Source organism: Mytilus californianus, unplaced genomic scaffold (genome assembly GCF_021869535.1).
Source record: "Mytilus californianus isolate M0D057914Y unplaced genomic scaffold, xbMytCali1.0.p SCAF_1, whole genome shotgun sequence".
NCBI lineage: Eukaryota > Metazoa > Mollusca > Bivalvia > Mytilida > Mytilidae > Mytilus > Mytilus californianus.
Genome location: NW_026262581.1, coordinates 3471207 through 3498738, shown reverse-complemented (window position 1 = coordinate 3498738; position 27532 = coordinate 3471207). Strand labels below are relative to the sequence as shown.

At 32.0% G+C, this 27532-nt stretch overlaps 2 protein-coding genes across 3 annotated transcripts in view; one reads left to right on the top strand and one right to left on the bottom strand.

Annotated features, from left to right (window-relative positions):
- The first annotated feature begins 14493 nt into the window (after nt 1-14493).
- LOC127735736 (oncoprotein-induced transcript 3 protein-like) overlaps nt 14494-27532 on the top strand; it is a 68865-nt gene continuing 55826 nt past the window's right edge. Inside the window, exon 1 of the transcript XR_007998598.1 lies at nt 14494-15162. The gene's annotated coding sequence lies outside the window, so the exon portion shown is untranslated. The remainder of the gene's footprint in view (nt 15163-27532) is intronic.
- The window catches only part of LOC127734999 (von Willebrand factor D and EGF domain-containing protein-like), a 51538-nt gene continuing 46327 nt past the window's right edge, over nt 22322-27532 (bottom strand). For both annotated transcript variants that reach the window (XM_052245100.1, XM_052245154.1), the window contains 2 exons: nt 24773-24893; nt 22322-23138 (listed from right to left, as the gene is read on the bottom strand). In XM_052245100.1, coding sequence (XP_052101060.1) covers nt 22943-23138; nt 24773-24893 — 317 coding nt within the window. In that variant the 3' untranslated portion in view covers nt 22322-22942. The remainder of the gene's footprint in view (nt 23139-24772; nt 24894-27532) is intronic.

The following is a 27532-nucleotide window of genomic DNA, read 5'->3' as shown; positions in this document are numbered from 1 at the left end:
CACACAAATACAAAATTTAGTTGTGTCAGCATACAGCCCGAAAGACCAGGGTTAACTTTTACATCATAAATTAGAATTATCAATACTCATTTCAGAAATATTGATATTAGTTTTACGTAAAAAAAGACCGATACCGCGTCTGGACTATTTTCCTTGTATAATGAGTGTTGCAAAATTTCGAACTATCAGTAAACAGGACAGACCTGCTTTCATTTTTGGCGACGCAGGTCGAAGCAAGATATCTAAATTTCATGATAAACAATAATGAAATGTTTGTCTTTTTGTCGGATAAACGAGTTTACTTGAGAATACAGGGTTTAGTTGACATTGGTATTGTCTTATCCGCGCACAATAAGCGAAAAGTTCATTGCTCATTCTAAATTTCAAATTTTCAAATTTTAGTCATTTTGAAAATAGCTCGATATGTTAAATAATCAGTGAATTCAATTTAAAGTTATGGATGACAATCCAGAAACCTGTGTTCTGACCTCCTTTTAGTCTGTTACTATTTATGACCTTGGCCTCAAACATTATGCTCTGAAAATGGATATGGATCGTCCACTCATAAATCAGAACGGACATTTCGCTCATATGTGACCATACATCGAACTTGCGGTAAGGTGACCTGATAATTCGATAAAAGGTAATGAAGTATCACGTGTATAATGCAAACAAAATTGACTTTCGGACGGACGCGTACATATAAAGGCAACAGTAGTATACCGCTGTTCAAAAGTCATAAATCGATTGAGAGAAAACAAATCCGGGTAACAAACCGAGGGAAACACATCAGCTATAAGAGGAAAACAACGGAACAACAGAAACACTGAAGTGCAACAAAAACAAACGCCAACATACATAGAAACGAACTATTTGATAACAACTGCCATATTCCTGACTTGGTACAGGACATTTTAAGAAAAAATGGTAACATATCTGATAGACAGACAGACAGAATGCCGAAAACTTTTAAACCCTTGATTCTTTGTAGCTGTGTGTGTAAAATCAACGAAAATGTTTATATTTTGCGTCATACACAAAAATACTCACAGCGTAAATTTGCATATGTGGAAAAAATGTAAGTAGCAAAAATACCGAACTTCAAGGAAAATTCAAACTGCAAAGTCTTTTATCAAATGGCAAAATCAAAACACATCAAATGAATGGAAAACAACTGTCATACTCCTGACTTGGTACAGGCATTTCTTCTTGTAGAAAATGGTGGATTAAACCTGGTTTTATAGCTAGCTAAACCTATCACTTGTATGACAGTCGCAAAGAATTCAATTCTGAATTTTAATGTAGCATCCATGGGGTTGGTCATGCAAATAAACACTCCTTGTAAAATTGCATGCGTGTATTTTTGCGTTCACATGCATGTTTAACAACTAAATGTATTTCTACAAACATACATATATTAGCATACATAAGGGAATATGTGCATGTGAACGGGGTTGAAAAAAATCGTACAGAGTCTTGGAAATTTCTTAATAAATGCAACAATTCAACCGAGTCTATCAGTGTAATCATCTGCCTTTAACGATAAGTATTTCAAAAGGCAAAAGGCATCATTTGTAATTCTTTTTTTTCATTGTCAATTTATAAACGCATGAATAAGTGATGCGACGAAGACTTTTTAGGATTTTTTCTTTTTTTCTTTTTTTTTTTGGTATCTTCCCATTATGAATCTACAAATTTCATTAAATTTATAATACACGAATTCCAAGGCTGAATTAACTGAATTCTGAAAAGATATCTTAGTTGCAAGAGCTTTGTTTCTGTATGGTCAGCCCTGAAATATTCAGGTGTTCATATTTTACCTCGAAATTGTGTGTCCAAGGTAGTCCGACCAAAATATATACCGTTTGGAATAGTGGTAATCAAGAAACAATATGTGAACGTAACCATCGGCCAATATAGTAAAATTATTTGATTTCGTGTCAAATAAACCAATAGAACCAGTATCAGAGAATAATAAAACAGGATACGTTTCTGAAAATACAAATAATTGAACACTACTTTTCTGATATTATAAGTATGGCAAAGGTTATACATTTTCACAGCTCCGTGTCCATTCATTTTATTATTTTTAAGTTAAATTTTTCAAAAAAGAGATTTGGTTTTTTTTTTTATTTTGGAGGGGGGAGGCTGGGGGCGGGGGTCTTAAGTACAACCGAATGTTTTTTTTTTAATTTTAACAATATGCAGTTTATATTATACTATTTTCAAAAATATATTAAAAAAGGTTATTGTAACGGAGATGTTTTTTTTCAATCCAGAGAATGTGCAGAATTGTCTGAATACGTAAATATTGTACATGAAACACCCAATTTTGTGGGTATGAAAAGAAAATCAAACAATAGAATTTTAAAACTACATATGGGAAGATGACTAATTTTATGTGCTTTCAAAAATAAATACAAATATTTAGGTCACAGAGCTTATTGTCCTGCTACCAAACACAATAGATAAATTTACTATATGATTAGATTATATGAGTTACCTCCTAATACTGTTAAGCAGAAAAAAAACACAACTCAAACAAAAAATATTCTGTTTATAAAAACAGTCGTGAAAATAAAACACACACTTTTCTTCGTTTGGATGAAAAGTTTAACAAATGCATTACATTCTCATCTCAAAATTTGCAGATATAAAAGATCAAGACTAGTGTTTTTCTTGTTCTATTTTACAATCCAAGAAATCCAATATACCTTAAATATAATAAAATTTGATTCAATAAATATGTTTTATTATCCACTAGGTGATCCTCACTGATTGATAATGAGAGTAATATGCAACCACAAAACACTTTTCTACCCAACACAATAATAATGCGGTAAAGGAACTGTTTTTCTTCTGGAACACATAAGTGCATGCATTACCATGCCGACCTCCCCTGATTCATTGAGTGGTAATGAGTGTTTAGTTTTCTGTTCCTCAATTATTTGATTTTTTTTGATCGACTTGTTAAATTTTATGTTAATGTGTTCTCATTTCTTGTTCAGATTTTAGTTCGTACGATTCCCTCAGGTTTAAAATTTTGTTCTTGATTTGCATATTCAAAATGGTTTTACGAGATGTGAACATTGGTGAAATATTGTCGCCTAGCATTTTTCGTTTAACTTTGTTACCAAATGTATTGCCTTATTGAGGTAAAGCAAATTCAATTGTACTTTATTTCAATGTGTATTTGTTTTAATTAACATCTCGAATGAACAAAAATGATTGTCGATTGACTTGCATTAAAATGCTGATATTGTTTTGAAAATTGTATTGTAAAACATAGTGACAAATTCTAAATTAAGCAATACATCTCCCTCATATACAGCTATGGTTCCTTAACCCGGTTTTGCAATACTTTTGGTCCTTTTTGATCTTATACACTCTTGAACGTCTCTATACGTTTTGTCTTCGAAAAATGTGTTGTGTAAAAAGTCGCTGGTAGAATTTGCACCGTTTAATTTGATAGTCCAGACTTGATATTGGAATTGGCGGGCTGAACTATGTTTAACAGCAAGTCAAACTTTCAACTTATATTAATATCCGTAATTGTATCTCGTTAAATGACCTCTAATTGGACTGTCACATGACTGATTATTGACATAGCCAAACGGAAGTTTATAAGGACAAGTACTCCGAAGAAGGATTGTGTTGTCAAACGTCCAGAAAAACTCTCACACCAATTAAAAAGGGGCGCAAGTTACAAAAGGGATATAACATAATTGGCAGTTAAAAATTTTATACCCCTATAATGTGGCTATATTGAACGCATTTATACATCCCTAATACAAAATTTATATAATTTACTGACTAGTCTAGCTGCAAATTTTTATAAATCATCATCTTTTTTTATAGTCTGTCATAGTGCTTTATTAATATGCTTTAAGTGTTAACAATACATATATATATAAACAAGTCTAAATTGAAAACAACGTTCACAAATATGATTGCGTTGGATAAAAACCGCAATTTTTAATCGTGTGCATGCAAAACAAATTTCTTGGTAGAGGGGTCTAAATACAGCACAAACAACATTTTCCAGAAGACCAAAAAAATTTAAAAGTATATTTTAACAAAACGCATTTGACTAGCAGGACGAACAACTAATGTTATTATACCCTGCTGACTGCCATTGGCGATTGCCAAATAAACGGATCACCAGTTGTAACAAAATGGATCTTAATTATTAATTAAATACCAAACAGAAAACAATAAACTTGCGGAGAAAATCGTATACCGCAAACAAAAGGTGCAGAAATTAGTACATCATATCCGGATTTCGACAATTAATGTCTCTTGAGTGATGTTAGGAATCGAACCGGTATTTGGAAGGCCATATAATTTACCTCAATTTAGGATAGACTCTTGAATTTTGAAGAGTCGAAATAGGATGAACAGATCATATAAAACCGAAGGCAAATATAATACAACCCCAAACGAAAAAATATAAACAAGTCTAAATTGAAAACAACGTTCAAACCTAAGATATATATAAAGTCTCTGATTGAATGTAGAATAAAAACTATAACACAATTTTCCATACGTTTCGGCCATTACGGCCTTCTTCATTGGAATAAGTTACAATATTGAAACAACAATTACATCGCTTTGATACATTACGTTACAATTACTACTATGACGTTCATTTGCCGCGTTTTTTTTCTCTCTCTCTTTTTTGGGTTATGAATATTTTTACTATCGTTCGTACATAGTGTTGAGTCCATCGGATTATAAAGTTTTTATTTTTTTGATCCAAAAGGCTTCTTCAGTTTTTCGGTAAATTTCTGTGCCAAATACTTTTTCTATTGCAGTAACTTTTAGATTTTTTTTCGAATGGTTATGTTGAATGAAGTGGTTTGCTGCGGGATCGTCTGTTTTGTTTGTTCTTATTTTTGAAACGTTCAATAACATCCTTTGATAAAGTGTACCGCCTGTTTGTCCTACATATATAAGTTATTCGCATTTTGTACAGTTAATTGCATACACTACGCCCACAGTTTTACAGTCTATTTGTCCCTGAATATTATACTCTTTTCCGGTGTTATCACAGAATACTTTGGTTTCATTGATGTGTGAACATAATGCGCAATTTTTCCCGCATAGTCCATAGCCATTACTCTGTTTATAAAATAATAAATTATGCTTCTTATGCACTAAGATGTTTTTTATATTGTTGTCACGTTTGAACGCTACGATAGGCGGATCGGAGAATATTTCTTAAGTCTGTTAGATTGATGTAGAATTTTTAAATGTTTTCTGAGAATTGAATGTATATTTGGAAGCGCTTTGGAATAAGTAATTACTAAAGGTACTCTGTTGTTTTCTTTTTTTTGTTTTATACTGTAAAAGTTCGTCCCGGTTAAGCATGTCGACTTTTTTCAATTGATCTTCTTGTTTTGATAAAATATACTTTTTCACTGTTTTGGTCTTTTATATATAATATTATATATATATATATATATATATATATATATCATTTTATTATATAAAATATATATAATTACTTTAAATATCAGCACAACAATGTTAAATCTGCGAATTTCCGAAAGCAAATGTTTGTTCTTCCCTCACCGGGATTCGAACTCATGCTATTGGAATATCGAGACAACACCGCCTGAACTGTATCCCACACTCTAGACCACTCGGCTACCTAGACTGAAAGACCAAAAAAATGAAAAGTACAAATATAATACCAGCCCAAAACGAAAAATATAAACAAGTCTAAATTGAAAACAACATTCAAACCTATGATTGCGTTTGTTTTACATGCACACGTATAAAAATTGCTGTTTTTATCCAACGGAATCATAGGTTTGAACGTTGTTTTCAATTTAGACTTGTATATATTTTTTCGTTTGGTCTTGTATTATATTTTCCTTCGGGTTTATATGATCCGTTCATCCTATTTCGACTCTTTAAAATTCAAGAGTCTATCCTTAATTGAGGTAAATTATATGGCCTTCCAGATACCGTTTCGATCCCTAACATCACTGAAGAGACATTAATTGTCGAAATCCGGATATGGTGTACAAATTTTTGCACCTCATGTTTGCGGTATACCATCTTCTCCGGAAGTTTATTGTTTTCTGTTTGGTATTAAATTAATAATTAAGATTCATGTTACATCTCGTGATCAATTTATTTGGCAATCGTCAATGGCAGTCAGCAGGGTTTCAGAAGATCAGTTGTTCGACCTGTTAGTCAAATGCGATTTGTTAAAATATACTTTTCACTTTTTTGGTCTTTTGGAAAATGTTGTTTCTGCTTCATTTAGACCTCGCTACCAAGAAATTTGTTTTACATGCACACGTATAAAAAATGCGGTTTTTATCCAACGCAATCATAGGTTTGAACGTTGTTTTCAATTTAGACTTGTTTATATTTTTTCGTTTGGACTTGTATTATATTTTCCTTCGGGTTTATATGATCCGTTCATCCTATTTCGACTCTTCAAAATTCAAGAGTCTATCCTTACTTGAGGTAAATTATATGGCCTTCCAAATACCGTTTCGATCCCTAACATCACTGAAGAGACATTAATTGTCGAAATCCGGATTTGGTGTACAAATTTTTGCACCTACTGTTTGCGGTGTACCATCTTCTCCGCAAGGTTATTGTTTTCTGTTTGGTATTAAATTAATAATTAAGATCCATGTTACATCCCGTGATCAATGTATTTGGCAATCGTCAATGGCAGTCAGCAGGGTTTATGAACATCAGTTGTTCGACCTGTTAGTCAAACGCGATTTGTTAAAATATACTTTTCACTTTTTTGGTTTTTTGGAAAATGTTGTTTGCTGCTGTATATAAACCCTTCTACCAAGAAATTTGTTTTACATGCACAAATATAAAAATTGCGGTTTTTATCCAACGCAATCAGGTTTGAACGTTGTTTTCAATTTAGACTTGTTTATATTTTTTCGTTTATTTGGCAATCGCCAATGGCAGTCAGCAGGGTTTAAGAACATTTGTTGTTCGACCTGTTAGTCAAATGCGTTTTGTTAAAATATACTTTTTCACTTTTTTGGTCTTTTGGAAAATATTGTTTGTGCTGTATTTAGACCCCTCTAACAAGAAATTTGTTTTACATGCACACGTATAAAAATTGCGGTTTTTATCCAACGCAATCATAGGTTTGAACTTTGTTTTCAATTTAGACTTGTTTATATATAAATATATATATATATATATATATACAACTCGTCTTAACATCAGCCCAACAATGTTAGATCTGTAAATTTGCTTGTGCAAATCTTTTGTTCTTCCCTCGCCGGGATTCGAACTCATGCTACTGAGATATCGTGACACATAATCGCCTGCACTGTATCCGACACGCTAGACCATTCGACCACCTAGGCTTCAATAAAGCTTTTGGTGGCCGGGTGTTACCTTTCCTCGTCAGTTTTAATCTAGCGTCGTAATACAATACATGATATATAAGGCATGAAGATGGAATTGTTACAGATCAGCTGAAATATCTATTGTAAAGGATCCTACAAATTTATGCAAGATACAGTCACAGAAATAATTATATTTATAAGTACGTCTGAACCAGTGACAACTCTACAACAGATTTATCCATCGGATCACCAGCAGTGATGGTGATACATGGCTGTGTACATTCTGTAAATACAACTCGTCTAAACATCAGCCCAACAATGTTAGATCTGTAAATTTGCTTTCGCAAATTTTTGTTCTTCCATCGCCGGGATTCAAACTCATGCTACTGAGATATCGTGACACCAAATCGCTTGCACTGTATCCGACGCGCTAGACCACTCGACCACCTAGTCTTCAATAAAAGCTTTCGGTGGCCGGTTTTTACCTTTCCTCGTCAGTTTTAATCTAGCGTCGTAATACAATACATGATATATATACAAGTCTGAATTGAAAACAACGTTCAAACCTATGATTGCGTTGGATATAGACCGCAATTTTTATACGTGTGCATGCAAAACAAATGTCTTGGTAGAGGGGTCTAAATACAGCACAAACAACATTTTCCAAAAGACCAAAAACGTGAAAAAGTATATTTTAACAAAACGCATATGACTAACAGGTCGAACAACAAATGTTCTTAAACCCTGCTGACTGTAATTGGCGATTGCCAAATAAACGGATCACCGATGTAATAAATGGATCTTAATTATAAATTTAATACTAAACAGAAAACAATAAACTTGCGGAAAAGATGATATACCGCAAACAAAAGTTGCAAAGGTTTTTGTACACCATATCCGGATTTCGACAATTAATGTCTCTTCAGTGATGTTAGGAATCGAAACAGTATTTGGAAAGCCAAACAATTTACCTCAATTTAGGATAGACTCTTGAATTTTGAGGAGTCAAAATAGGATGAACGGATCATATAAACCCAAAGGCAAATATAATACAAGCCCAAACGAAAAAAATATAAACAAGTCTAAATTGAAAACAACGTGCAAACCTATGATTGCGTTGGATAAAAACCGCAATTTTTATACGTGTACATGTAAAACCAATTTCTTGTTAGAGGGGTTTAACTACAGCACATACAACATTTTCCAAAAGACCAAAAACGTGAAAAAGTATATTTTAACAAAACGCATTTGACTGACAGGTCGAACAACAAATGTTCTTAAACCCTGCTGACTGCCATTGGCGATTGCCAAATAAATTAACCACCGAAGCAATAAATGGATCTTAATTATAAATTTAATACTAAACAGAAAACAATAAACTTGCGGAAAAGAATATATACCGCAAACAAAAGGCCCAAAGGTTTTGTACACCATGTCCGGATTTCGACAATTAATGTCTCTTCAGTGATGTTAGGAATCGAAACAGTATTTGGAAAGCCATACAATTTACCTCAATTTAGGATAGACTCTTGAATTTTGAGGAGTCAAAATAGGATGAACGGATATATTTATATATATATATATATATATATATATATAACTCGTCTAAACATCAGCCCAACAATGTTAGATCTGTAAATTTGCTTTCGCAAATTTTTTGTTCTTCCCTCGCCGGGATTCGAACTCATGCTACTGAGATATCGTGACACCAAATCGCCTGCACTGTATCCGACGCGCTAGACCACACGACCACCTAGGCTTCATAATAAAGCTTTCGGTGACCGGGTGTTACCTTTCCAGTTTTAATATAGCGTCGTAATACAGTACATGATATATAAGGCATGAAGATGGAATTGTTACAGATCAGCTGAAATATCTATTGTAAAGGATCCTACAAATTAATGCAAGATGCAGTCACAGAAATAATTATATTTTTAAGTACGTCTGAACCAGTGACAACTCTACAACAGATTTATCCATCGGATCACCAGCAGTGATGGTGATACATGGCTGTGTACATTCTGTATATATATATATATGCTATAATTAGCGTGGTGCTGTATTTATAACTATCTATTTGCATTTTGAATGCTTTGTTTGATTTGTTCTTGTACTTAAGCTTCCTTAAGTAAGTGTATATGTATGATGCAAGAGCAACTATAGGACATACTTAATGTTGTAATTCATTCAAATTTCAAAACAACTGCTCTTAAAATTGGTGTAACTTTGCACTACAAATGTCCAAAAAACTGCTACCTCATTATCTCCAAATGAAGTGGGTTAACTAGATATGAAAATGCTTTTGTTACATTAGCGAAATTGAAAAAGAAACAAATATTTCCACCAATTGGTTTTGAATTTAGATCGTGAAGAATTAATTAAAAATATGATAAGTATGAACTACTTTTATATTTACACCAAGATGTCGTTAAATGAAATTTGTCATGTTTTTTAATAACATATGGTCAAATCCCTAAAAGAACCCCTCCTAATTTATTAACGCCCTCAAGGTGTATGAAATACAAACACTGTAATGAGATTATATAAAATTGCAAATCGGGATGTTGTAATTTGAAATAGAATTTTCATAAATTAACAAATTAACACAAAAATTAAGGAAAACTGTTTTTACTTACCGTCATCATTTGGATTCAGTGCTAAGCATACACGTAATACAATCAATATGCAAACAAATACGATATTTTTTGTCTCCATGTTTTATTTTTCACCAGGAAACCTGAATACATTATAGTACGTACTAAACGTTATTTAATTTTAAATCAAACATTGATTTCTTTATTATTTAAATTTTTTTATAAGTAAAGAGACTCAGTGGATATATATTTAGTACAAACTGGTACACACATTATTTGTTTTACATCATACATTTTTGATTAATGGTTTTTCAGTGTGCGAATCCTGAAATACCTTTTTTACTGTATTTGTCATGAATTTCTGATGTAGAATGATACATCAACAGACAAAACATTGATGAAAAAACTAAAAAAAAAAAAATCAAATGTATTGTTTGATAGAGTCATGATACAGATAAGAGATGCAGACGGGTTTATATCGCGCCTACAGTTTTCTCCTGTGTGAAATCGATACACAAATATGTAGATATTAAGAATATTTCCGGAACAGAGCGTGCATGAGATTTAAAAGCAGTAGTAAAGTTTTATATTCAGAAAAATATTCCTTTTAAAATAATCATTTATGCTTTATAACCTAAACCAGATTTTTTCATTCATTTTGTTGATATTGAGTTAAATTCCACTATGCTGCTTTCGTTAAGCGATTCTTGTTTACTATTGAATAATGATACAATACTTCATTTTCAATGTAGGGGCGATTAATTTCTATTGTTTATGCGGTGCATCTTAGTAAAAACATAATAGGAATTAAATAGTCTTAATACAACCGACTCGCTCACAAACTAAAATAAAGTCAAAAATATTTGATAATGCTTACTTTTTGAATGAAAGTCTAACGAATTACAAAGATGATTCCGTAAAAATAGCATTTATTGCTAAAAGTATTGAGTTTTATTTTTCTAATAGTTCGTCTGGATATATAAGTAGGGTTAAATTTATCCATTTCAATGACATTTCATTATTGAATACATACACCTTGGACAGTAAAGCACATCCATGGTCACCGAAAACTCTGCTTAATTTTTCGGTTTCGGTCTACATCTAGGGTATTATACTTCACATACTAATGAGAAACGTCATTAATGGATGCAACTTGGATAATAAAGAACGTTTACACAACGACTTACATTTTACGCTTGAGTGACTGGTTACCTTTTTATTTTGGGTTTATATCTAGGGTGCTATACATCACGTATTGAAGCAACTAGAAAGCTCGTGCGCACATTGACTCACATTTCACGCTTGAATGGCTTTGGATAATTTATATGTCACATGAATATTTTACAGTGTATACATCTTATATAATAAAGAACGTTTAAGGTTGTTGTTACAAATATTAAGGACACTGACTTATTGAGAACAGTTTATTTACAAAAAAGTATATCAAAATACTGAATTTCAAGGCAAAATTCAAAAGGGAAAGTCCATAAAAGCTAACAAAATCAAACGCTATCAGTCAACGGAACAAGTGGAAAACAACTGCCATATTCCTGACTTTACAAGTTTTAATGGTTTTATATCTCGGATATAACCGCCGTATAGTTAATACCGGACGTTTCTGCTTATCGAAGCAAATTTGGTAGAAAGAACGTTCAAATATTTGTCTTCAAAGATTTGTGGCAGTATCAATGAGTGAGCTCCGCTTGCTCCAGTAAATTCCGTTTTACGTTTATCATATACAAAATCCATTTTTTTTTAATTTTCAATATGAAATGTTACAAATGCAAAATAGTTTTTAGTCGTTACAACAAAAAAAAGATGGGCATTTAAAAAAAAGACGGTATGTGTTCCTCTCGATGTTTTTACAAACGAAGGATTGTACTATTACGAAAACTCGTAGCGAACGGTCAGTAAACAATTCATAAACTGATGACTATTTTAGAAAATCACAATAATTACAATGAACTAGGTAGGGGGTATATTCTGGAGGAAGGTATGCTCACTATCTGCAGATATATCAGTTGTTTTTTTAACGTTATTGAATGTTTGCATTGTTGAAGCTTTTGTAACCAAATTTTGTAAACATACGTGCGTTTATCATTCCGTAAGTATAGCTCGAGTTAAATTTAATATTATTTAATGTATATTGAAGACTTAACATGCGTACAACGTGTCCAATACATTATTGTATACAAATTTTATACATAAATCTGCATATTTTTAATTTCATATATCGGCTTATCTAAGCTTGTTGTTGTTTATAACTTAAGAACGCACAATGTCAGTTATAACATACATTCAAATAAATTATTTTGTATTTTCAAAACGTTAACACAGTTTTTCCCCCTTCGTCCTTGTTTTCTACAATAGTCTTATTCGCGTATGACAGTGAACATGAACTAGCTAGATTCTCACTTTGTATACACTGTTTTTAATATTATTGTACGTGGAAAGAAGTCAAAAGCGAAAAAAATAAATAATAAATATTTGGATGTGGTACATCATAAATAAAATTAAACGGTATCAATTTTACTACACCAGCTGCGTAATTCGACGAATATTGTGTGTTAATCTGAAGCAAACAATCTTTCATACATCCTTGGTAGCTTTTCTCTCATTTCAAATCCATTCTTCAGAACATTAGATATATAATAAAATTAATGGTACCAATTTTACCGCATCATATATCAGTTATTCCTTACTCAATACTATTACTTGAAACACAGTTTCATCCAAAATAAGACCCGAATTTTCAAATAAAGATAAAAAAAGGCTTATGTACCAGAAACTGAACAGAGATCTTGGACATAATATATTGACTGAGAAGGCTCAGCAGTTCGTATCCTCTATTTGTGACACTCGTCGCGTTTCTCCTGTTAAAATCCACTGGTAGACAGGTAGTATGGTACTGTTTTTATATATTTGAATAAATTGATGTACAAGAGCTCAAACTTTATTACGAATGTTATACAATGTTTCAAGAGTTTTCAATGACTATTAAAATATTTTTATTGATAATACCGAGCTCCCTCTTATTTGTTATGTCTACAAAAATCTACCTGAAAACATGTTTTTTTTAATTATAGCGAGGTGTGTAAAGATGTTAATATCAGTGAAAATAAACCTACGTCATGGCAGTAATTCCAAATAAATTTATGGCCCCAGTTCCTATGTTATAACATGAGACTTTGACATCGTCCAGGACCGACCGTATATCGCCAAGTTATCGGAATTCGAAATGGAAATAACTATGCACCACTTATTACGGACTTCTTAATGTAATGTTGCGAATCACAATGCGTTTCTAAAATCAACAAAGAAACATCGAAACAACATCTGATCAAGAGTTTAATAACACTGTTAGATATTTGAATAGTTTGAATCTCTATAATAACGAATTCAGAACGTACACTAAAAAGATCTTGTTCAACTTACTTTAAATATAGCTAATGATAACAATGAACATTTCCTGGATCTTGATAATTATATCTCGATGAGAGATGATTTTTCATTTCCAATTGTAAAATATCCAGATTAAGATAGTGACGTACCCTTGGCACCATCATATGGTATTTTTATATATCAACTTATTCGATCCGCTCGTGTATGTAACAACGTATTTTATCTTAACGGGAAAAGCCTCTAGTTAATAAAAAAATATTACATCAAGGTTTTCGATATCACAAACTTGACAAAACGTTTACTAAATTTTATCAACGGGTGCAAGGACATCGTTTGTAAACATACATCAACGTGCAGATATCTTATACGTTCAGTTATTTCACATTCCTTCTTTTATGGTAATATTTTATACAAAGCACAAAAATGTTGTCACTCACTTCAAAGGGTAGCCAAACCTTTAAACAGACTTATTCACAAAGTACATAGTTAAGATACTGTTATCAGGTTATTAAAGATGGCATTTTTTGGAATTGAAATAAATTCACTCATAGGGCCTTTGTATCGGAAATAAACACATTTATTCTAAAACCAGTTGTTGGCATGATACGGGTTATGTTTTTCTTGTATAATTTATGATGGCATGATACTAAAACCCTAACGGGAGAGATTGTGGTTGATTTTCATGTGAGGAAGACATAGTCTTTTGATCCGTTTAATTGAGGTCTGGAGCTTGCATGTCAGTAACTGCTAGAAGTAGTTTGTTAATTTATGTTAATCATTGTTTTTCCTGTAATCTATTCTAAATACTTATATTAAAACTGACTTTTATTTAGCAAATTGCTGTGTGTTTATTCCACATTGGCTAGAGGTATATGGGAGGGTTAAGATCTCACAAAACATGTTTAACTCCGCCGCATTTTTGTGCCTGTCTCAAATCAGGACCCCCTGTCCTTTGTAAGTCTTGTGTGTTTTCAATTTTTGGTTCAATTGTATGTTTCGCAGTTTAGTGTGGCGTCCTTTTTGCTGAACTAGTATACATTATTTTTTTGGGGCCAACTACAGCACGCCTCCGGCTGAGGCATTTTTTTCGCTGTGTTGAAGACCCATTGGTGGCCTTGGAATGTTTTCTGCTCTATGGTACTGTTGTTTCTATCCTCTATTATCATATTTATTCTAATAAGCTGACTTCTATTACAAACTTTAAATAATAGATACCATTCTACTCTAGAAAGGGCTGTCATACTAATTAAATCCGTAGTTCGCCTTAAATGTCTACTTATTATTCAAATGCATTCCTCATTAGTATGTACATGCAGTACAGTTGAACAAATATAGCAAAGACATACAAGGCTTTGAATTCACTTTTTACCAAACAGATTCAATTGGTTAAATCGAACTAGGAAGTTTTCAAGTGTGAATAAATAGAACTTCAATGATTACTTGTGCATATTTTCATACTTGTACGTGACATTTGATTCGCATAATGAAAGTCTATAACACATAATGCATATAATCTAAGGTTATGAAGTGCAATGCTGCAGTATGTTTTATTATCGGATGAGTTATCTTGTCCATTTTTGATATTGAAAAATAAAAAAACACCTTGCTGTGACTGTTGATTTGTAAAAAAAACCAGCAATTTGAAAAGTTTCAATTTTAGTTTCAATTTTATATGTTTATATAAGGTAGATTTGTAAGTCTTCAAGGTGTTGTGTAATTTGTCTTTCCGTTTAAAGTCTACTTTGAAATCATGCCTTCTTCTTGTACCGGCTGTGGGATAACTTTCTACGTAATTCAAGTATGCTTTCATTAATTGGGGAATGGTAAGTACCTCTATCTTTTTAAGATTATATTTTTGATTTTCGAAGTCCTCAAAACCTCAATTTGATGAAAGTTAATATGCTGATAATAATGCACGCTTAAACACTTCAATAAAGAAAAAGAAAAGTAAAAGATGTATAAGCTCGGGACATCTTATATAAATTTATTGGAGGAAAAATTTATCCATTTGGCAAATTTTAAACATTTTAAAATGCAGTGCTTAACTTTCTTGGTTATTTCAAAAAATACCGGAGCTTCCTTTTATCACATATGTCATATATATCTGTATTGTCACGATAATCGTGGTGCTTGTTTGATGTTTTTGCATGATTTTTATGATACATTCAGTAATGTTATTTGTATAATGTGTGACTTTCAATTCTGATTTTAAAAAAAGTTATTAATTTGTTTGAATTTGCCCTTGTACAATTTATTTTAGGAAAATTTGCATTTGTTATCTGAGTTAATTATTTCATGAATGTACATTTAAATCTCTTGTTGCTTTCTGTATGATGTTAGCAAGCTCTCTGGACCCACAAAATCCTTGCTGAAATTCTTCCATTCGCCTGTGCAAGATATATAAATAAACACCACCTCCCCATTTGGTTTCACTTCATTGTTTCCATGTATGAATATTGTTTGAAGAAATTTTGGTAAAACTATTCATTATTTTTATAAGGACATTGACTTTTATATTAACTGTTCTGATATTGGTTTTACTTAGAGTCTTAAAAGTTAGTATCACATGGTGAATTACTTTCTGGGTTATTTGTGTTTGGTGGTTCAATTGATAGACTATTAAGTTGTACTGTTTGTATATGTAGAGGCATTTGGTTTTTGTGGCGAGCGGTTGACTGTTGACTTAAGGGCAGATAGTGATGAAAGTTGTCTAATCACTTCCTAATCTTAATATACGAATAAACGTTAGTGTATGATTCTCATAATGAACTTGTTAAATGGAATATATAACTTTTAGTTTTGGATTAATACATCATTTTGGTGTCGCAAAAAAAATATAAGGTATATATATTTTTTTCTGTAAGTTAGTGTCATTATTGATATCCGAATTTATAAAATAAAAGATTTATTTTTGAAATTCCAGCATTTGATCCATGCTTTGAGTATCCGACTATTTCCGATGAAGAAAAACGTTCACCATCTTATCATTTTCATCCTGGCAATGACGCACATATTTCTGATGAAAGATTGACACAAGATTGGTACAGGATTAAAATAGAATAGAAATAGTATCAAATGCACACAAAATCTGGGGAAATACTCATTAAAGATACCAGGATTGAAATTTGGGTCGCCGGACAAGCGTTTCGTCTACATAATACTCCTGAGTGACGCTCGAATCAAAACTGTTGTAATCAAATACAAAGTTGAAGAGCATGCATATCCAAACATTCCGAAACGTTGTGGCAAATACGACTAAGGCAATCTATATCTTAGGGATGGCAATTCTTATTGTTTGAATATTTCAACAGAAAACGTTCTCAAAACTACCTTTAAAACTTCTTTCTCAACAGCTAGTCCGTAGAGTTACTTAAATTGTGCTAAATTTCAGTTTACTAGATGCATATTAAATTATCATAACGTTATTGACTGCGCTTTTGTAATATACATCAGTCAAGAAGGTATTCTTGCGAAAAAATACCACAACAAGTCGAAATAAGCGTATCGTTGTTGTGCCGTACAGCCTTTAAAACGTCGTTTTGATTGACTTTTGAAATTTTATATTAATTAAATGAAATTTATGAAACAACAACATTAATTTATCAATAATCTATGTTTCTGGAGATATGATGATTTTTAGACAGTTTGCAGAAAGTCTTCACCAGTTGTACGTGCTTTCGATGCGCATGCACATCTGTTTTGACGGAATTCATTCAATGATGTTTCTGAAAACGGATGAGCTATATGCATTAGCATTTCGATTGTTAATACATGCTTTCGTTGTTTCCAAATTTAATGATAATCTGTTGTGTGTATTATGACTTTAATATATTAAGTTATTTACAAAACATTATCTGAATATTCATGTAAGTACCTAGTTCTAACAACTAGGCTGGTGGAACCCGGGGGACTAACTAATAGTCTACCAACAGAGGTTGGAAGTTATAACATAAACAGTTTCAGACGTACTACAACAGATGTGTATTTCGAAAATATAATGTCCCGTCTGTGATGATCGAGGCCTAAACATTTGAGAATCAAAGCTATTGTATCAACTTACTGTATAATAATTATGTTTCAAAATTCCTTTATATTCTTCGTTTACTTGCAGGAGTTTGTCTAGTGGATATAATCCCTCAGAAAATAGCGATCATTTATGCTACAGTAAGTTAGTGGTGTGTATTACTTATTAAGAGCAATTTCCACAAAAACAATAAGTAAAAATTTACACTTATAAATACAAATTTTGCAATACACAAGCACATTCAGGAAGTAAGGTTTATAGGTTTGTTCAATAATTATATTGTGGTTCGCTCCATAATAAGTTTGTCAGTATATGTGATTTCAATTTTACTTTTTACTATATTAAAAATATTATTATATTTTACATTTGTGTACTCGATTACTTTTTTGTAACAAACAGCTTGCTTTTACTAACAAAAAGTTTAGTGATGTTTGATCATTTAAGGATGTCATGTGCTTTCCCTTCTAGAAATATGAATAACTGCATGGTTTTAATGAATAATGAGCTTTTTCTAGATTACATTTCAGGGTGAAATAAACAAAAGTATTTTTAGAAAAATGTACCATATAAATATTGCAAATGCAAAAACGTACCATCTGCATCGCTTCCAAAATAAACAGGGTACACTAAGATTGTTTAAATTCTTTTAGTAGAACTTGTTTGTTGCCAAATATTATACTAAATTCAGTAATACATCTTTGAATATTTCAGTTTTTGATCGCTATGGAATGTTCTTCATTGGAATCGAAATTCATTTGAAAAAAAATGTTTTCCATATAATGCAGCATAATCAAAATCTGAAATTTGCCATATTGTATAAGACACATGTCGTAAAGACTTTGTGTTGACTTCTTATTGTCTTGAATATTTGTCGTTGGAATGATGTCTCCTGACGTAAATAAAGGCAACAGTAGTATACCGCTGTTCAATAGTCATAAATCGATTTAACTGAAACAAATCCGAATCACAAACCAAAACCGAGGGAAACATATCAACTATAAGAGGAAACAACGGAACAACATAAACACTGAACTGCTACAAAACAAACGACAACATACATAGAAACGGACTATTTGATAACAACTGCCATATTCCTGACTTGGTACATGACATCTTAAAATGTTGGTTGAACCTGGTTTTATGGCTAGCCAAACCTCCCGCTTATATGGCAATATTAAAAATATTGCTAAGATGACAACATTACGTGACAGGAATACATTACAACCAAATGCAAGAACACTCAGGACAGAGACATACATAAATAAATAATATAATAGTAATACCGAGATCTTTTTTCATTCGGAATGAATGGACAAGGGGTATTTTTCATTAATATAACCGAGTCGAAACTTATAATCCTGATTGACGTAGATAATATTTTGATCATTTGAATCATCATTGCAATCCTTGGTTCACTATGTTCTTGTAATTAGCAACCCCCTGATAAGAAACACAGGCCCTTGAATAGTTTGGAATTTATAGATCATATACCAAATACAATTTCTTTGTAAAATATATCAGCTTATAAATTTTGATGATGACATGAAGGTTAAACTTGGCTACCAAGCTGTTCCGGAATTTGTTCAAGAGAATACATTCTGAAATAGAACAACCGGACAATGTAATAGATGCTGTTTTTTTATTTTGTTTTCATTTTGAAGATTTTGTACAAAATAAAAATAATAAATGATTAATCTGTCTATATAAGGATAAATGAGTATTATGAAGACGAAAAATATTGATAATATGTATAAAAACTGATTGACAATCCACAATAATTTTACTTGGAAATTTGCGTACGAAATCGTACTTGAACACTTTTAGTGGAATTTCAAAGCCAAATTTTCACTTGTGATGAATGCTTCCTCTATCGTATATTTAATTGCCTACAATTACATGTTTCTAATAATGTATTTGTATGTCAGTTTTATCCAATAAATATTTCAAAACTTAATATGAAGAATATACTTTGACAATTAAATCAATATAACAAAACAACGCATACAACAAATATGGCAAACATATATTTCATGTATAACTTAGTGATTTTAACCGTGTTTCATTCTTAGCAGCATACCAAGTGAGAACAGTAAGTATTTAGCCATTTACAAAATATTCGATCAAGAGTACATTTAAGGAATGACTGTAATATTTTTTTCTGTCTATGAAGAAATAACATAAAAAATATGGTGCACACTGAATAACCCGCATAGTGGGTTATTTCATAGTGTACCACATTTTGAGGTTATTTCGAATAGACAGAAAAAATATTACAGTAATTCCTTATAATTAAATTCTAAATTCCGTTTTAAAGGAGTTAATCATTTAGAAACGTCGATGACGTCACGGTCATGACAAAACTATTTCTGAGTTGATAGGCAAAAAACTTTCAGCCAATCAGAAGACTTGTTACATTCAAAAAGTATAAAACACTTTGTGTGAGTTAGAGGTTAAACGTTACAGTTAATTCATTACCCAATCATTTGTATATCAATCATTACAAGAAACTGATATTAGATGAATAAAAATATTCAGTTCATTTTTTCCTTATCATTATGTATTACATTTCAGAGTTCCTCTTTTGATTTTTATTTGGCGTTACAAACAGACGTTATCTTAGGCTTTCTTTGTACAATAATTATAATATAGAAGGTACATGTACGTTCAATAACTTATTAAATTTTCGTAAGAATATAGTTTTCATTCTTACAAGTAGCGGTTTGCCTCGTCTGTAACTTTGTTTTGAAAACTGTTTTTGGAATTAAATATGTATTCTAGTATTCTATGTAATACTCATTAAACGCATTTATAATTTCATTCGAAAATACATTAGAAAATTGGCATATTACAACTAATTACAGTCTGACATATTCTTTCAAGTTGTTTCAATATCCTCGTCTTAGAAGAAGATTAAAAAAAAAGTGAAATTAACTATCGAAATGAGCAATACAAGAAGGAGAAATATCAGAAGTAACAAGAAAGGCAAATGGTATAAGGAGAGATTCTTAAATTTGGAAAACTTTTAAAATGAAAATAACACTTTATAATTTGGAGCAGTTTTCTAGATCTACCTGCATCAGGATTGCTCAACCAATAAAATTTGAAAACCAAGAACGAATTAAACCTTTGAAATATAAGGTAATCATAAGGATCTAAAAAAGATACCAAATCCATAAAACACCAACTTTGACTGACGGAGGTGGATTCTAAGCTTCTTAATTAATTCCAACTTTATTAACGTAGAAAAGTACAAATGTCGGTTATAAACACAACGGACATTTTCACTTATTACTGTGCTGGTGATACCCTCAGATACTAGTAGTCACCCAGAAGCAGTAACGACCCGATGTAGTGAATAAAAATTACACTTTATAAATATCGTGCATGCGAAGTGTTTTTCTGGATTTATGTTTACCAGGAACACTTTAACCACAATATTTGAAAGCAAACATTTTAAAAATACAATAAAGTTTTTGTAATTTAAATCCTGCCACACATCGAGATATCCGGTAAAATCAGGAATTCCGTCGGTTGTTGCATTATAAAACCATGCCTGAGCACTTTGTGTCTTGTCTTTAAAGACAGTCACTGTTTTATCAGCTCTTCAACGTTTGTATTAGGTTTTGGATTTTTAGAATAGTTTGGCCTTGAGCATTACTGAAGGGACATTCAATGAAAAAAACAACACTTTATATAATTTACCTTCATCACAAAAGCTCAAAACCATTGTCGAAATGTGCATCTGGTGCAGCAAAATTGGTACCGTTAATGTTATTAAGAAATTCGCCGTAGATCATACCACTACCGAACCAAAGGGTATATGTATACTCCAGGCAGTGTTTGTCAGGCAACTTGGATTGCATACATGTAGTGTCTGTTTGCAAAGAAGATCATTATCAAGAATCCTATTGAATGTTTTGAAGTAAAACGTTAAAAAAAAATTGAAAATTGTGTGTTGTGCCGTTCATCTCAACGATACAACTATGCAAATTTAAAAAAAAATCTGAATTCAGGAAGGAAGATAGATGTAGTCACATTTATTCGAAGTACTACTTAGTATTTTCTTTCAATTGGTACTAAAATTTTAAACATATTAGATGCATTGTATAATTTGATAAAATTGAGAATGGAAATGGGGAATGTGTCAAAGAGCAACAACCCGACCATAGAGCAGACAACAACCGAAGGCCACCAATGGGTCTTCAATGCAGCGAGAAACTCCAGCACCAGGAGGCGTCCTTCAGCTGGCCCCTAAACAAATATGTATACTAGTTTAGTGATAATGGACGTCATACTAAACTCAATATTATACACAGGAAACTAAAATCAAAAATGATACAAGACTAACAAAGGCCAGAGGCTCCTGACTTGGGACAGGCGCAAAAATGCGGCGGGGTTAAACAGTTTTTTTGAGATCTCAACCCTCCCCCTATACCTCTAGCCAATATAGAAAAAACAAACGCACAACAGTAAAGACAGTAAAACTCAGTATAAGAGAAGTCCGAGTCCGATGTCAGAATAGGAAACAAAAGAAAATAAACAAAATGACAATAATACATAAATAACAACAGACTACTAGCAGTTACTGACATGCCAGCTCCAGACCTCAATTAAACTGATTGAAAGATTATGTCTTCATCATATGAATATCAGGCACAATCCCTCCTGTTAGGGGTTTAGTATTATACCGTCATAAAATATATGAGAAGAACATAACCCGTGTCATGCCAACAACTGGTTTTAGAATAAATGTGTTTAATTCCAATGCAAAGATCCTATAAGTGAATTAATATTAAAGCCAAAATATGCAATCTTTAATGACCTGACAACAGTATCGTAACTATATCCCTTCTTAATAAGTCTGTTTAAAGGTTTTGTTAGCTTTTGAGGTGAATACTGAGTTTTTATACTATTTTATATTAATGATTTAAAATGTCTATAGGCAGCTTAATACTTGATTGATTTTTGTAGCATTTTGGTCTTTTTTATTTAACATAACTCTTTCATGTGTTCAATCTCTGTTGTTCTGTTTTATGCTATGCTATTGTTGATTTTCTTTTATTCATTTTTTTATATTAGCCATGCTCATGACTGTTTTTGTTTTTACTTATGGTTTTCGATTTCCCTCTTGGTAGCTTCTCTCTCTAGGACAACACGCCTTCCTGGTGACTCACAACGGTTACCTTGTGAGCTAGTACGTTTTAATGTCTATTCAGGATGTCGGTCTGGTTCAAAAGAGGGTTCATACTCATATACTCTATTCTATTTAAATAGCGAAAGTATATCGGTTGTTTGAAGGAATATCAATCTAAAATAAAACTTTTCACAAATTCACTTAGTGGCTGGTTTCAATTGTTATTGAGGTTTCACAGAAACAGAATGTTTAAAGTTTGATGATGACGAAGAATGTGAAAAGCTGACTGACGCCAAGTTATAGAGATAGTTCAAATTGGTTTTCTTACATGTATTCTAATGATAACATCAACTGTGGGTATTGCTGAAAAGAAGACTGTCATATATGTTCTATGCTTGACTAAGAAATATAAATTTGTGGATATACAATAATTGTTACACGTATACTATTGTTGATAGTAGTCATTAAAGAAATTGCGTTGACCATCTGTATTTGAAGTCATACTTGATTCAGATGACCTTGTATTGATTCGTGGAACATTTCTGAAATCCGGTCTGGAGTTTACCTGTTTATTATTCGATCCTCCAGATGTTCCGCCTGTGTAAATATTCCAGGAGTCGAATTGTGTAATGCTCTGGTTCCTGCAAGCAAATATAGTATTAATTAGTACCAAGAAATTAAAATAAATATAATTACTGGAGTGTTCCCGGAGCCTGAATGCCTAACATGAAGTGTATGTAATCGAAATAAGATAAGTTAGTTTCAAAAGTTCGGTTTTTGTTTACAAAAGACATGTCTATAAATTCAAATTCTGTATTAGATACATGCAATTGTTTTTTTTTCAAATACAATTATTTAATAACAGCCACATTGAGAGTCAAGACGGGGAAACTTTGAACGATTTAGATGTAACTGAGATCCGTTATATCAAAACTATTTGAACTTAGAGATCTAAACAAAATGCTGTTTAGGTAGCCGGGTCACTCGACCTGATCTAAACGTTGAACCGATGCTTTTTTGTTTTTATTTTTTTTTTACATTAAGATATAAGTAGATGTGGTATGAGTGCCAATGAGACAACTGTCTATCCAAGTCAAAATAATTTGTCTGCATGTTGGTCAGATAATACCAAGTTTATTCAAGTAAAGAACTCTATCAGGCTACGTTGTATTTAACGGTTAATATAAAAAAAAAAGGAGACGTCGTATAATTGCCAATGAGATAACTATCCACAAGAGTTCAAATGAAGTTTGATGAAAGCCATACGGCCTTCAACAATGAGAAAAACCCATAACGTATAGTCGGCTATGAAAGGCCACGACATGAGAAATATGAAACAATTTAATTGCGAAATTGACAGACATGATCCAACGACAACTACTGAACGACATATTCCTTACTTGGGACAGGCATATAAAGAATGTGGCGGGGTTAAACATGTTTGTGAGCGCTCAACCTTCCCCCTATCCTGGGACAGTGGTGTAACAGCACAACATAAGAACAAACTATAAAAATCAGTTGAAGAAGGCGTAACTCATCAGATAGATACAAAGGAGAAAAACGTCAAATAAAAACACAGACCGAACGTGGCAGGGTATTTATCCATCCCTCATCCCTAACAACAAAAAAGACACTAAGTACAGATCTGAGAGTACTCGCAGTTACTGACAGCTAGTCCAAAGCCAATAACAACTAATAAAAAAAATCATGTATCTAAGACTAAAATATCAATCAGTACACATCCAACATCCAATGAATTTAGTGTAAAGACGTCATTAACAGTCAGAGAAAAACATGACCTTGTGCTTTGTCAGTCGAATAACTCCGTATCTACTTATGATAAAGGAAAATTTAAAAAAACTTTTTTTAACTGAAAAATGTTGGTTTGATTCATTTTAATAAAACATACAAAATTTGTATACCTTAGACAATTCACCATATATTTTTTTTAAATTTTACATCAATTTTCAAAAGTTGAACAATACTATTAAAATTGAAGGTAACTGTAAATTGTGCACACCGAATAATTTTTTTTGTGCATACATCTAAGTAATGGTTCTTTACTACGAACCATGATGAAGAATTATTAGTTTTGGCTTTATGATGTAGATACAGTGCGTAAAACCATTACCAAGTTTGCATAGTACAACAACTTTCACATTGGGGATATCGTTAAAAAGAACACATACAGAATAAGACCTTATTTGGTTTGGGTATGATAGGGAACGAGTATACTAATCCCTAAGTAAAAAAAATACAACATAATTATTCTTACCTTGGTTTAGATGTTTTTAAAATTGACTTTATCAAGAGGATGGCACAAAAGATCACAATAAACAATAACACCGATCCTCCAATAATAATAGGTCCAATGTAAGAAATCAGCTCATCGGCATCTGAAACCGAAAATAAACGAAAGCATGTAAATATTAGGTATTTGATATACATTTGTAGCTTATATTCAAGTTTTTCAGTTATAAAATCAACTGCATGTATTCAAAATAAGAGGTAGCAGTAATTTGCCAATATTAATCTCGTTAATTCATTTTGAACATACAAATCAAGATTCAAAATCTGAATGTATCGAATTGGAGCTTTAGAAAAAGCGAAAATGGACGTATCGACAGGATAAGTGTCTATTACAGTGCTTGCTTCACCAGCCAAAACGAATCAGTAAAATGCCTCGACATATGGGTAGACGCAATCTAACAATTTTCAGAACAAACGACTATTTTGATATCTTAAGATCACAAAACGATGTCCCTGGAAAGTCGAGACACATACTTATCTTAACGGTCATTCAATTCGTGATGGTGAACGTAAAACTTGTGCAGTGTCCATTTCATTCGTTCTTCCTCATTACCCTGCTGGAACATTTTTGCGTCAGAAGAACACTCCTGTTAATGAAGTCTTTGTAACTAAAAATGTATGATGGGGCAGAGGGTATGTCACTACGGAAATTTGAAATTTTAGAATAAGGAAACTGAAATTGTAACGTTTGTCATAGATCCTAGTATGAAATTGTCCATCTATATCAAATTCACGAAAAAAATCAGATATGAAGCAGGCCTTATGGTGTATGTTGTATCCTGCATTTCAAGTTAACTTGCATATACGAAATGCAAGCACTAGTTAAAATGTGAGTGTTTGAGTGAAAGGACATCATCAATATACATTAACGAGAACCTAAAGAACAAAACAAGATGCTTTTTTTAACTTGTTTTTGAGAAGGTTTTGAATGAAATCTGCCTCAAAGAAATTTAAAAAGAAGTCGGTAAGTAGGTATGCATAATAAGTAACCATTTGAATACCGACAGCTATTTGAAATACCAGTTCATGACTTAAAACAAAAGACATTTGTTTCTCCCATTTCATTTTTTTGTATTAAAACACTGTTTGATAAGATGTAATCAAAATATTTGGATTTGCCTTAAGTGCCTAACGTGTGTACAGTCTCTTAAATTAGCAAAGTCAAAACAAACAACATATACAATTCTGATAATTGTAGATGTGGGTGGAAAGAGGCATAACTTATTTATCTTTTTCTAAAATTTCATGCTTGCTGCTTTTTAAGCAATTCCAACTAATACCATAACATGATGATGTAAACGTTGTTGCAAATATAATTTGGCACAACGCGACTATTCTTTTATCTGTCCTTTAAACAGTGTAATATAAAAATAATGATTGGAACAGTTGGTATTTAATCACGCGGTTAACAATTGCGTGCATTTAAAGAAAGAAATATAGGAAATCACTGTTCTCTAAAACTTAAATTTCATTTTTTTTTTATTTTGTGATTTGTTTTTAATACTGCTATGTTTGAATTTTTGCAATAACAAATATATAAAAGTTTGCTGTTTTCGCCTCGTTTAAAAGAAACCAATAATAGTTTCATATTAAGGAGCTAAATAGAGTGATAGATTATACGAAAATGCTGAAGAAGTAAGCAATCTCGGATCTGCTAGTGCCCAACTAGAAAACGTTCTCTATACTATTGGTATTGTTTAAATTTAAAGTAAAATACCTTATTTTGTTGTTGGGACTACGGAAATAAACTCATCATAGATACTAGGCTTAAATTTTTGTGTGCCAGATGCGCGTTTCTTCAACAAAAGACTCAAATCAAAAACGTTTAAAAGGCCAAATAAATTACGAATTTGAAGAGCAATGAGGACCCAAATTTCAGAAAGGTTTTGCCAAATACAGCTTAGGTAATCTATTCGTGGGGAAGGAAATTCATAGTATTTCGAAAATGTCAACGTTTTGTGAACAATTAAGTTATAATAATGACCACTAATTGATAATTCATGTCAACACAGAAGTGCTGAATACTGGGCGTGTGATACACTCGGGGAGAAAACCTTGACCAGCAGTGGCATCGACCCTGTAGTTGTGAATACAATCATCATAGATAACAGGCATAACAATTGTGTATGCCAGACGCGCGTATCGTGTACAAAAGACTCATCAGTGAAGCTCGAATCAAAATATTTAAAAAGGCAAAAAAAATAACGAACTTGAAGAACATTGGGCGATAATCACCTTATTGATAAAAATGTACCCCAATAAAAAATTCGAGTACGATATCGATTACATTCCTCCCTTTTTCTGCTAAACATGTGCCAACCCATAATATTTGAATCCTGAAAATGCATGCTTTAGAAGATATTTAAAATGTTTATTTCTTAACGCTGTTTTTATGTCAAATTTGGAATAAATCTAGCGTCCCTTTTCAAGAAATCTGTTTACATATTGTCGTTTTTCTTTCTGTTCAGTTTGCATTTATCTATTTGTCTTTTAACAAGAGTGAATTTATCACGCAGAAACCACTATGCAATATTCTGAATTAAAATAATGATTACATGGAAACTTTTATAACACAGGTTAAATGAAAAATGACTACCTTTCTTCTTTGAAAAAAAAGAGGAGCAGGATACCAAGTGAACATACAAAACTCATAAGTCGAAGGAAAATGACAACGCTTTTGCAAAAAGACAAAAAATGATGAAAAAGATGAACAAATCAATAAAAC